Source organism: Rhinolophus ferrumequinum, chromosome 7 (genome assembly GCF_004115265.2).
Source record: "Rhinolophus ferrumequinum isolate MPI-CBG mRhiFer1 chromosome 7, mRhiFer1_v1.p, whole genome shotgun sequence".
Classification (NCBI taxonomy): domain Eukaryota; kingdom Metazoa; phylum Chordata; class Mammalia; order Chiroptera; family Rhinolophidae; genus Rhinolophus; species Rhinolophus ferrumequinum.
The window spans coordinates 27,595,189-27,607,273 of record NC_046290.1 but is presented as its reverse complement, the minus strand read 5'-3'; the positions used below and the strand labels follow the sequence as shown (position 1 = coordinate 27,607,273).

At 40.5% G+C, this 12,085-nt stretch overlaps 1 protein-coding gene across 1 annotated transcript in view; it reads left to right on the top strand.

Annotated features, from left to right (window-relative positions):
- Window positions 1–728: 728 nt before the first annotated feature.
- Window positions 729–12,085, top strand: part of PLCXD3 (phosphatidylinositol specific phospholipase C X domain containing 3) — a 139,942-nt gene continuing 128,585 nt past the window's right edge. Inside the window, exon 1 of the mRNA XM_033111138.1 lies at window positions 729–1,067. Coding sequence (XP_032967029.1) covers window positions 965–1,067 — 103 coding nt within the window. The 5' untranslated portion in view covers window positions 729–964. The remainder of the gene's footprint in view (window positions 1,068–12,085) is intronic.

The window sequence follows — 12,085 nt, the reverse complement described above, 5'->3', positions numbered from 1 at the left end:
GTGCCAAATAAATTCCACCAGATGCTACTGGTAATAATTACAGCATGTCACTAGGAAATGTGAATTTCTTCTAGCTTCAAAGTTCGATCTTAGATCCTGAGTGCCATGAAAATGGCACAGAGAGAACACAGGCAGCTTTCTCCGTAGAAATAACATAGATTTCTCAGGATCTGGGAAATGAAGAGGATTGAAGTGCTTCTTTACCTTGACATATCTGGAACAGAATGCAAGGGATTAAGTAGGAACCATCTGGTATATTGACTGCCTTTTGCTGACAGAACACTTGTCAACTACTCCAAAAATTAGGCAAAGTGCTGAGTGAAGACGACCATTTTGTTACAAACAGGCCTGTGGGCTCCAGCTGGGGAAAAACATAACCTGTTGTAGCTTACAAAAAAGGAAAGCTCTTTGGTAGGAAGGTGAAGTCCTGAAAGCCAGTATGTGAGAGTCTGCCCTCCAGGAGGTGATAGCATCCCAAAGTCTACTAAGATTTTAGGTTCAACCACAGGACTAGACTGTCTTTTATACAAACAAGACTAGGTAGTCACATCAAAGGGCCGAGCAAGACCATGGACAAAGCAGCTGGGTGAACGAAATTTAATAATAATTAAAAATGAATAATGAGAAGAAGCCAAAGAGAGCTGCAGAATGGCGAGAGAAGGCAGAGAGACGCATAGGACGGATCAGACAGGGGGAGGGAGTCGGGGAGGGAGGGGGGAGAGGAAAAATCTCAGCGCGGACGTCAGGAACAAAAGCTCCGGTGGAGTCTGGCGGAGGCACTAAGGGAGCATGGGCTGTTTTGAATAATTATTAAAATTAGCGTGTGTCTGCGCCATCCTGTGGGTGTGGCGCAGAGCAGAGTGTAAACTCTAGCGGGGCTGGAGCAAACATTGGATTAGCGGCAGCAGCCTGCCATCCGGCCCGAGGAGTGCGGGGACCAGCGCGCTGCACGCCAACCGGCACGATGGCCTCGTCTCAAGGGAAGAACGAGCTGAAATTCGCCGACTGGATGGCAACTCTACCCGAGAGCATCCACAGCATCCCCCTTACCAATTTGGCCATCCCAGGTAGGCGCGCAAAGGCAGCAGACCCGGCGCTCGGGTCCCGCTCCACCTGCCCCGCCCTGCTTCATCCACCTCTAAGTGGTAACTTGCCACGATGCCCGCAGGAGGGAAACTCGCCTTCAGGGGTGGGTCTCGGGCTAGGCGAGCGCGTGCCTGGAAGCCTCGGGCCTTCTGGCCTTTTCCATACCTCTGGGGACCGTGGCGCGGGGAGTCAAGGTGACTGCTTTTCATGGGCTTTTGAAGCAGGCTCTGTGAGAGGGCTGGGGCAGAGGAAAAGCTTGGCTCTAGGATGGAGCCTGGTGCCCCCTCCCTCGGTTTTCTCCGCAGACTTATGGGGTGGAGGGCTTCTGGGTCTGTGTGGTGACCGTGCGCGGTGAGCGAGCGCGAGCTGGTGTCCTAAAGGGCTCAGCTCCAGCTCTTGGACCTCCGATTCCATCCCAGTCACGGAATCCGCCGGGTTTGGTAGATACCTCGGTTTGAACCTACTCCAGTTGATATACGTCCTCAGTCTCCTTTAAAGAGACAAAGCGCTTCCCCAAGAGTGATGAAAGTTGAGGGACCGGCAGCGGCGCGATCGCTGCCCTTGACTGGGAGATGAAGGGGCCGAGGGACGGAGGGCGCCGTTTCGTGGTCTGCGTGGACCCGGAGGGCCTGGCCGGGTGGCCACTGCCTGGATTCTGGTCCAAGTGCTGTCAGCAACGAATACCGCGGGGTCAGGAAAACGAACCCTTGCGGAAGGTGCGTTTGTTGCTCGGGACAGAATTCGGGCAGGGGACCCTGCGGGATGAGGTGCGGAGGGGTGGGATTACAGGCAAACCACAGGGAAAAGGTGGTTGCAACGGTGACCAGATAGCCTAAAAGGACGCAAGCCTGGGCAAAACGAGTAAGAGGAGTAAGGGACGCGAGGCATCCAGAGGCTTCAGGATAGTGAGCGCGACTTGGAGAGGACCGGGCAGGTTCTGGGGCGGGTGCGCTCAGCAGCCCCTCGCTCGTGTGTATGAGGAAGGACGTTTCAGGACAGAGTACCACGGTGACAGCCGGGACACGGCCATGCTTCGTTACCAAATTGACTTTTCACTTGGGTTGAGGGAGCAGACATCTGATCCTTGCAGAACCCGGACAAAGGGCAAATGACCGACAGGTAGTCCAGCCTTGCCCCTAGCTGAACCCGGTTATAAGTTCAACCTTCTGGTCTACCTCCTCTTGATTTGCCCCATCCAGCGCCCCCTCTCAGCCTTTGGGGGAAACGTAATTACATTTGGGAAAAAAAAAAAAAAAGCAGAAGAAGGGTTCTCTTGAAAATCCCAAGAGGCTCTAACCAGCAGCGCTGGAATTGATCAGTAACTCAAATCAATGGTCCTTAATCAAGTGGATGTTTGGTGGCTCTTACAGGCACAGGCTACATTCTAAGCGCTAACCTTGGAAGGGAAGGGTTTGTCTCCTTTTGTCCGTCTTCAAGAGGTAGCTTCTCAAGAGCCCAGGTATCTCCAAGGAAAAGAACAACCCCGCTTCTCTACTCCACATTTACCCTGCTACCTGGGTGAGCCTGGGGATTGCTCTTTTGAAGGAGACAGTAGAAAGTGCACAACTTTGTTGGCAGAATTCTATTCTCACTTCCCCAGCCGTTCCTATTCTCTTTTTTTCCCTTTCTTTTTGGATGGTTTTTTAAAGTCACTTTCACATGGTCTCACCTGACATTTCTGCAAGTTGAGAAGGTAAGAAGAGCAAGGGCTCTGATGCCAGCCTTCTGATAAGCCCAGAGACACAGGGAGGTTAAAAGCCTAAGTTCACATTGCTAGTTCTGAGAATGGTATGATACCCTGATTGAATCTATCGTCTATTTCTGTCAAAGTTCACTTTTCGAAGCCCTATTATATACACCAGATCACATAGTCCTTCCCATACCTCGTGAAGCAGACGTTGCTGGTACTATGAACTCCATTTCACAAATGTAAAAATTGCAGCTCACTGAACACAAATGACCTATCAGTTCAGTGATCTGACCCCTAAAGGGGTCCTTAGGGAAGATATCTTAGGAATTTTGTATTTTGGGGGCGATGCTTTGGAGTTCTTATCTGGATAACTCAGCAGCAACAAGTACTAACCAGGTTGAAGGGACAAGGACATGTACATCAGCAGGAACAGGGCAATTTTCCTTTTCTCCCCATGGAACAAATTGGAAACCTGAGGTCAGAGACTTTGGTGTTCTGGTAGTCTTAGAGTAGAGACATAAAGATGATGGCACTGGACGCAGTAGGAATTTCCACTGCTTTTCTAATCCCTCTTAGTATTATACTAAGTGGATCCCTTGCAAAGCCTCCCATGCTCACCCCCAATACCTCTGAGGAAAAAAAAATCCTATTTCTCCAAATCGACACCCCTGAATTCCTCCATGACTCTGTAAGGTAGATTTGGTAGATCCATACAAATAAATCCAGGTTTAAAAATGGGTTTTGGTACCTTTCTATATTACTGAACTGTGAACATTTTTGGAGGAAAAAAGACATTTAAACTTTGATAGTCAGAGAAGACTAATTGGAGACTATTAAACACTAATGGAATAATTGCCTTAAAATCGTGCTAATAGCTTCCTGGCTGCTACATGTTTCCTTGGCCAGTTGCTACAGCTTGAATTAAGTAATTATCTGCACCATTTAAAACCACTCCTGATGCACCACACAAGTGTTCTTGTGGAAGAGACCCGCTGCTAGGTCATCCTCAAAGCTTCAGGTTTTCTTAGGTGACGCAACTGGAGAGTGAAGAACTGCCTAATTGCAAGGCCACCCACTTGGGGAAGATAAACCATTTTAGCCAGGGCCAGCAAAAAGAACAACCTGCAGGTGTGTGATATTCCCCACCATAAGTGCACTTCTGTTATCTCTAAACATTTGTCAGTGTCTACATGTTGAATGCATTCAGAACCAAATCACTCAGGGGCCGTTCTGCTTTTAAATGGCCTCATGATTTGGTATTGACTGGCCTAAGGAATTAAATTAATAATTGATATTAGTAGTTTTACTTTCAATTTATCATTCAAAGGAGTGGTACTTTCAGAATACATTGACGGTTACTCAGATTTCAGTGTAATTTATCATTTCTTCCTCTCTCTGATGACACCAAACTGTGTTTTCATTCATACATGTTTGTTTAACAATACCCTGGCATTTTGGATTATGAATGGTGCTTCCTCTCACCACACGCAGGTGAGAGAACATAGACAGGATGGAAGCAGGAAGACAAAGTATAAAATTCAGGGGAAGGTGAGTCTGATGAATTTCTGGCATCTTTAAAGCAGTTTTAAATTCTATAATCATGGTGTCTCCAGAATCATTGTAAAGAGATCCATCATGGGGGTAAGCAAGCTGTTGCTTTATCTGGATAAGGTGTTGGTGATCTTGGTCTATGACATGGAGTCATTCTGTCCCAAACCTAAATGATCAGGAAGGGTATCTATTCCATGGGAGGGATCGGCTATGCAATTTCTGATATGTGATGAAACTCTTCTGTGCCTAGTACAGTAAATGACCATGTAACAATGAAAGATTGGTCAAAATCTTGTGGGACTGGAATCTCAGAGAGAGTGTATGTTTTTTGATGGTAGAGGAGTTCACCGAGAGGATGTGACCGCTGGTTGACCCTCAAGCTGGACCCAGGCAATTGGAAACTTCTTACCTTCTGTCCGTCTTTGGAATGTACGTCCTGTCCACGTTCCCACAGCCATAGCTGTTTTCAAGGACATAGCCTTGAGCCAATATGTTGTTGAGTCCATCCGGACGGTATATGTGACTGGACCCAGTTAAGACCTCTCTACAAATTTTTGAGAATCTGGCAGGCTGGTGTGGAGATCTCATCTTGTGGTCATCCAAGACATGCCTCTTCTGTAAATTCCCTTGCTTATTAAACCTGCACCTACCAATTCGGTGTGGCCTGCCTCTTTCTTCGATCTCTCCTTGCCCTCTCTGTACTGCAGCCAATTTGTGAACTGACACTTGAACAGGAATTGTTGATTACACGTTAGATAAAGAACACAGAAATGCTTTAGAAATCAATAATTGTACCTGTCAATTTTGTTCATTTCTTACAGAAAATGCAACACCAATGAAAAAACACGGTTTTACTTCAGGAACTAGATGTTCATGCAGCTCTGATTTCTGTGTTCTTGTGTCTGCTTTTATTAGTTTTTGATTTCTTCCCTCTCAGCCATCTCATCTTGTTGTTGCCAGTGTTCCTAGAGCCAACTGTCTCCTTTTTCCGTGTCATTTACTATTCCTGTTTTGATTGGGATGAGACAATCTATAAGACAAATCTGGGACTGGGTCTAATTGTACAAATTTCTTTAACAAAGCAGGGGTTATTTCCATCTTTTTAGTTAAGATAGTGATATGGAAATTAATCTTTCAAAGCAATGAAAAAGCAATAAAATTGTTTAGGATGAAATTCTTTTCTGTGTTGCCTTTCCAATTCCCATTTTTATTTTCGATTTTGCTAAAGAGGAAAAATTGAAGAAAATCAAGAACATTATTTATTCTACTAGGACTTTTTCTTAATGAGTTGAACGGAATCTCCAACAATATATTATTAATCAACACAAAGTAATATTTATGCCATTTTACTGTTCACAGAATGTTTTCTCATGTACACACGTGCTTTTCACATGTTCTGTCAATAATATTCTAAGGCCTTGCCTCTCCAGGTTGGTCCAGGGACCTGTGGCATCAGTGTACATGGAAGCTTGGTAGAAATGCAGCATATCAGACCCCACCCTCAGAATGATTTAAGCATAATCTGCATTTTAACAAGATCACCAGGTGATTTATATACACATTTAAAATTTGAGAAACACTGCTTTAGGGTATTTCTCAGGGGATCCTTTATGTAAGTGGCAGAGCCAAATTTAAATATACATCTTTGACTAACCTCTTTCTATTGGACCATGCAGTCTATTTATGAGTGTTCAAATTATGGAAGCTGCTGATGTCAGGTTCTGCTACTGCTGACCCTGTCTGCCATCACTGTTGAGCAGTGAGTGCCAATACTGCCAAAAGCTTTCAATCTTGCCCAGTATGAATGTCAGCAAAATAACTCTTCGAATTTATATTGATTCTTTTGTTGTTGGCTCCTTGCTCTGAGTATGAAGGCTGGGCAGTGGACAGTATGTAGAATAGATTTTATTCTATACTCTGCATCATTCTCAGTGTCAACGCTCTCTGTGTGTATGTGTGCATGTGTGTGTACGTGTGTGCATGCATAGTGTGTATCGACTTTCTCTTAAGATAACTTCTTTTCCAAGAAGCTCTTTGATTGTTCCTGTAAATAGATGTCTGATGGGTGATACCTAATTAATTTTTCCTTCTGACAGGTCCAGAGTAGGAATACAGCTGGGGTCATATTGTACCCAGTGAGCAACCTGAGACAATGTAAACAGAGCCAAATATTCTGACATACCTTAAGTAATCTCTCGTAGTTCTATTGTAAAGCAAATTAGTAGAGTAATTGCTCTGAGTCTTCAAGAAAAGATTAAATTTCACACACACTCCCATACACAAGCACACACGCATGCACAGATATGCACATATTTTAATTATTGTTAGCTAAAGGGGTCAACTCTGTTGATCTGGAAATTTTACCTATTACCACCAATCAGGTTGCCTCTTACTCACAAGCATTAGTTTTTGGAAACCAGAGAATATGTCACCTTGATGAGCACTCAAGAAACTCCTAGAACACAAATCGTGGGATTTGATATCCTTAAGAAGCTTATGTATTCTCTTAGCTCTCCTTCTCTGACTAGGATTAGGATCAGTCTCAGAAGATTGGGGACAAAAAAGTATCAAAATCATATATTCCTGAAGGCAGAGGAAAGTGAGAGAGAAATTTACCAGGGTTCAGACAGAATTCTGTCACCAGAAGCTTTCCACAGCACCATATGTTTTTATTGTCCTTTATTAAGAGAGGAAGATGGGTCAGGAGGCGATGGTTAAACATTCTTGAGAAGCAGCCAGGATTAGTCACCCCCGGAGATCAGGTACTGAAACAGATGGCCCATTAAGATTTGTTAGATGTGCTCTTGTTGTGTTCCTATATTTTATTACAGATCTTGAGAGTGGACAGCTCTTATACCACTATATCTTAAATGCCAGCTAATATTATGTTTCACATAGAAGAATTCTTCCTGTGAGTTAATTTTTATGAAGCAGCCTTGTTTATCCTTAGTCAACATTATAAATGATGATTGTGTTCCTTCATTTATTTGGAGAAATTTTATTTCATGAAAGAAAGTGGACTATTATGAATGGCAATCTTAGTTGACCGCTAGGCTTTCCTGGGCCCCCCTCTGGCTTGTTGGATGGTGAAGGACTCCTTCAAGGTGCACTTGAAGGAGTCCTGAGGGGCAAATGGGAACTTACCTCAGTGCCAGTCCCAGGTCATACTTCCCCGTTGCCATATGGCGGAAGAGAAGGAAGAAGGGGAGAAGGCGGACCAGGGCTACCTTAGCACAGAGTTAGCCCTACACATATTCCTACCAAGACCTGCCCTGGGCTTTTCTCAGAAAAGAAAGGTGGTCAGGGGATGTAAAATCCTGCCTTAAAAATTCCCAGATGGAAAGGCTACTGAACTATGGAGTTTTGTTCAGTCTTTATCTACCACTTCATATCTTCATTTCTCTTTGTATAAGCTGAAATTCCTTGAGTCCAGAATTAGAGTCCCATTCTTGAAAACATCCTTAATTCTCCTGTCTCACTCTTTCTTGTTCTGCTTACTTGTAAAAACTCCAACTCAGTTAAACTCAATTTTCTACCTATTCTAATCCCAGAAAACTTCAGTGGCTAAACATTGCTGGAGAAAAATTACACACCTGGATGCCTTTGATTCATTAGACATTTCTGACCTGGAATCTTATTGCACATCCCTAGTAAGTTTATTTTCCTATTCCCTGAGGTGATAATTTCATACCTCTTCTTGCTCCGCAAATCAACATCTCCTTCCACCCTAACTCTAAGCTTATGACCTCACTTCTTATTTTATAGAAAAAAAATAGACAAGATCTTCCTGTTTCTCACCATTAACTCACCAACCCACCTGCATCCATTTTCTGCATATTCTGCATTTTCTGCATTTTCTTTAGGTAAGAGGAAGACATAGCCCTACTCATACCTGGGTCCAACTTTTCTACTTGTGGCCTGGAAACCATTCACTGAAGTCTCCTCAAGGTTTACTCCCAAATTTATCCCTTCTCTCTTGCGTCATTATTTTTCTCTACCTCTATTGAGTCATTTTAGTCAATACACAGACATATGTTAATATTACTTCTCTATAAAACCAAAAAAAGCCCCCTTTGTACACCTGTCTCTCTATCTATTGCACTATTTCCTTGATACTTGTGGAAATATCTCCTCTATCTTCAGGTTATTTCCCGTCCACCTCCTAGCCCACCCTAATTACATTATTTCCCTACCACTGCATTAAAATTGTCTTTATCAAGGTTGCTAACCAACGATCTATATGAGTATTTTGCCAAAGCTAATGGTTAATTATCTATCATCTTATTTAATCTTTGAGTATCATTTGATGTGGCTGACCATACTCTTCTTGAAATATGCTCTTCCTTTGCCTTCCTAATGGCATTTTTTAAAAAATCATGATAGAAAACATACAACATAAGATTTACCCTCTTAACAATTTTTAAGTGTACAATATTGTTAGCTCTAAGCACAATACTGTACAACTAGAATTTTTCATCTTGGATGACTGAAACTTTATAACCATTAAATAGCAAATCATCATTTTTCCCTCCCACCAGCCCCTGGCAACCACCATTCTACTTTCTGGTTTGATGAGTTAGATTACTTTAGATATCTCATATTAGTGGAATAATGTAGTTTCTCCTGCTATGACTGGCTTATTTCACTTAGTACAATGTCCTCAAGTTTAATCCATGTTGTAGCATATGAAAGGATTATTTTTCTTTTTCACAGATGAATAATATTCTATTATATAATGTAATATATTTTGTTCATTCATTCATTCATCATTGGGCATTTAGGTTGTTTCTGTATCTTAACTATTGTGAATAATGGTGTAATTATCATGGGAGTGCCAATATCCCTTTGATGTCATTATTTCAATTCCTTTTGATAAATACCCAGAAGTGGGATTGCCGGGTCATATACTAATTCTATTTTTAAGTTTTTGAGGAACTGGAATATTGTTTTCCATAACAGGTGCACCATTTTACATTCCCTCCAACACTGAATAAGGGTCCAATTTCTATACATCTTCACCAACACTTGTTATTTTCTTTGTATGTTTTGTATAATGATCACTTTAATTGGTGTTGGTTTTGATATTAATTTCCTTAATGATTAGTGATGTTAAGCATCTTAACATATACATGTTGGCCATTTGTATGTCTGTTTTTTGAATAAATGTCTATCAATGTCTTTCGCCATTTTTAGTTGAATTATTTAGTATTGTGCTGTTTGGTTATAGGAGTTAATTGTATATTTTGAAAATTAATCCTTTACAAATATTTTCTTCTATTTTGTAAGTTGCCTTTCCACTCTGTTGATTGCTTCCTTTGCAGAGTTTTTAAGTTTGATTTAGTCTTACTGTCTATTTTTCTTTTGTTGTCTGTGCTTTTGGTGTCATATCCAAGAAATCATTGCCAGGACCAATGCCCGGAAATTTCCCTGCATGTTTTCTTCTAGGAGTTTTACAGTCTCAGGTCTTAATTTATATCTTTAATTCACTTTGAGTTGATATTTGCGTATGGTTTAAGATAAGGGTCTGATTTCATTTTTTTTTTTGCATAGACAGAGGGTGCCAAAAAATGTATACATATTTAAAGAAGGGAAAACTGTATTAAAATTGTAATACTCAATATATACCAATAACAAAAGATGAATACAAATCATGTCTTACTTCTGTAATTGAAACAGTTTCTCAAAGTGATTACCATCATTGTCCAGACACTTCTTATTACTGCAAACTACTGCTGGAACAACGTTGACCAAAGTGTCCACATGTATACATTTTTTTGACACCCCCAGTAGATATCCAGTTTTCCCAACACATTTGTTGAAGAGACTATTGGTTGTATACATGTGGGTTTATTTCTGGGCTCTCCATTTTGTTCCATTTGTCTATGTTTGTCTTTATGTTAGTACCACGCTGTTTTTTATTACTATAGCTTTGTAATGTGTTTTTAAACATGATGTATGTGGCCTCCAACTTTGGACATCTTTCCCAAGACTGCTTTGACTATTTGGGGTCTTTGTAGTTCCAATGAATTTTAGGATTGTTTTTTCTATTTCTATAAAAAATGCCATTGGAATTTTGATAGGGATTGCATTGAATCTGTAAATCACTTTGGGTCCTTTGGGCATTTTAATAATTTTAAGTCTTCCATCTATGAATGTGGTATGTCTTCCCATTTATTTGAATCTTTTAAAATTTCTTTCACAGATATTTTGCCATTTTCTGAGTACAAGTCTTTCACCTGCTTGATTAACTTTATTGCTAAGTGTTTTTTTTTTTGATGTTGTTTTATATGGGATCTTATACATATAAAAATCCTAAAGACTGCACTAAAAAACTGTTAGAAGTAATCAAATTCAGTAAACTTGTAGGATACAAAATCAACATACAGAAATCAGTTATATTTTTGTACACTAACAACAAACTATCTGAAAAAGAAATGAAAGCAATCCCATTCACAATAGCATCAAAAACAATAAAATAGTTAGGAATAAATATATTCAAGGAGGTGAAAGATCTGTACACTGAAAACTAAGTCTTTGAAGAAAGACATTGAAGAAGACACAAATAATGGAAAGATATCCCATGTCCATGGATGGAAGACTTAATATTGTTAAAATGTCTGTATTACCCAAAGTCATTTATGGATTCAACGCAATCCCTATCAAAATTTCAATGACATTTTACACAGAAGCAGAAAAAAAAACAACCCTAGAATTTGTATGGAACTACAAAAAACCCTGAAAAGCCAAAGCAACCTTGAAAAAGAAGAACAAAGCTGACACATCACACTTTCTGATTTCAAACTATACTACAATCTATACTAACCAAAACAGTGTGGTATTGGCATAATAACAGGCACACTGACCAGTGCAACAGAGTCAGGTACCCAGAAATAAATCCACGCATATATGGTCCACTAATATTTGACAAGGGAGCCAAAACTACTCAATGGGGAAGATAGTTTTCCAATAAATGGTATTGGAAAAAACTGCATATTCACATGCAAAATAAATGAAATTGGACCCCTATCTTATGCCATACACAAAAAATCAGCTCAAAATGAATTTAAAGACTTAAACATAAGATCTGAAACTGTAAAACTCCTACAAGAAACATAGGGGAAAAAGCTCCTTGACATTGGTCTTGGCAATGAATTTTTGGATATACAGCAAAAGCACAAGCAACAAAAGCATAAAAAAAATAAGTGGGACTACATCAAACTAAAAAAGCTTCTGCAGAAGAAATCTCAATAGGAAGAAGCAACCTATGAAATGTGAGAAAATATTTGCATATCATGTATCTGATAATAGTTAAAACAAATATATAAAGAAGTCCCACAACTCAAAAGCAAAATAATAATAATAATAACAACAACAACAACCATAATAATAATAATCTGATTTTAACATGGCAGGGTACCTGAATAGACATGAATAGACATGAGAAGACATACAAGCTACCAAGAGGTACATGAAAGATGCACAAATCACTAATCAGGAAGTGCAAACCAAAGCCAGGGTGCAGTATCATTCATAAGTATTGGAATGGTTATCAAAAATACAGTCAACCGGCTATAGATTCTGGGGGCCTCTTAAATCTTTCTGTGGATGTTTCGTCTCTGGATTTATTCTTATAGATTTCCTAATTAGAGAGATTTGCCAGTTATCTTTCCAGGATTTCGTAGTCTCTCACTCTCTCTGCTGTCTGTCATCATGCCATCCATCTATTTTTGTTGTTCTCAACAACTTCCAGGCATCTAG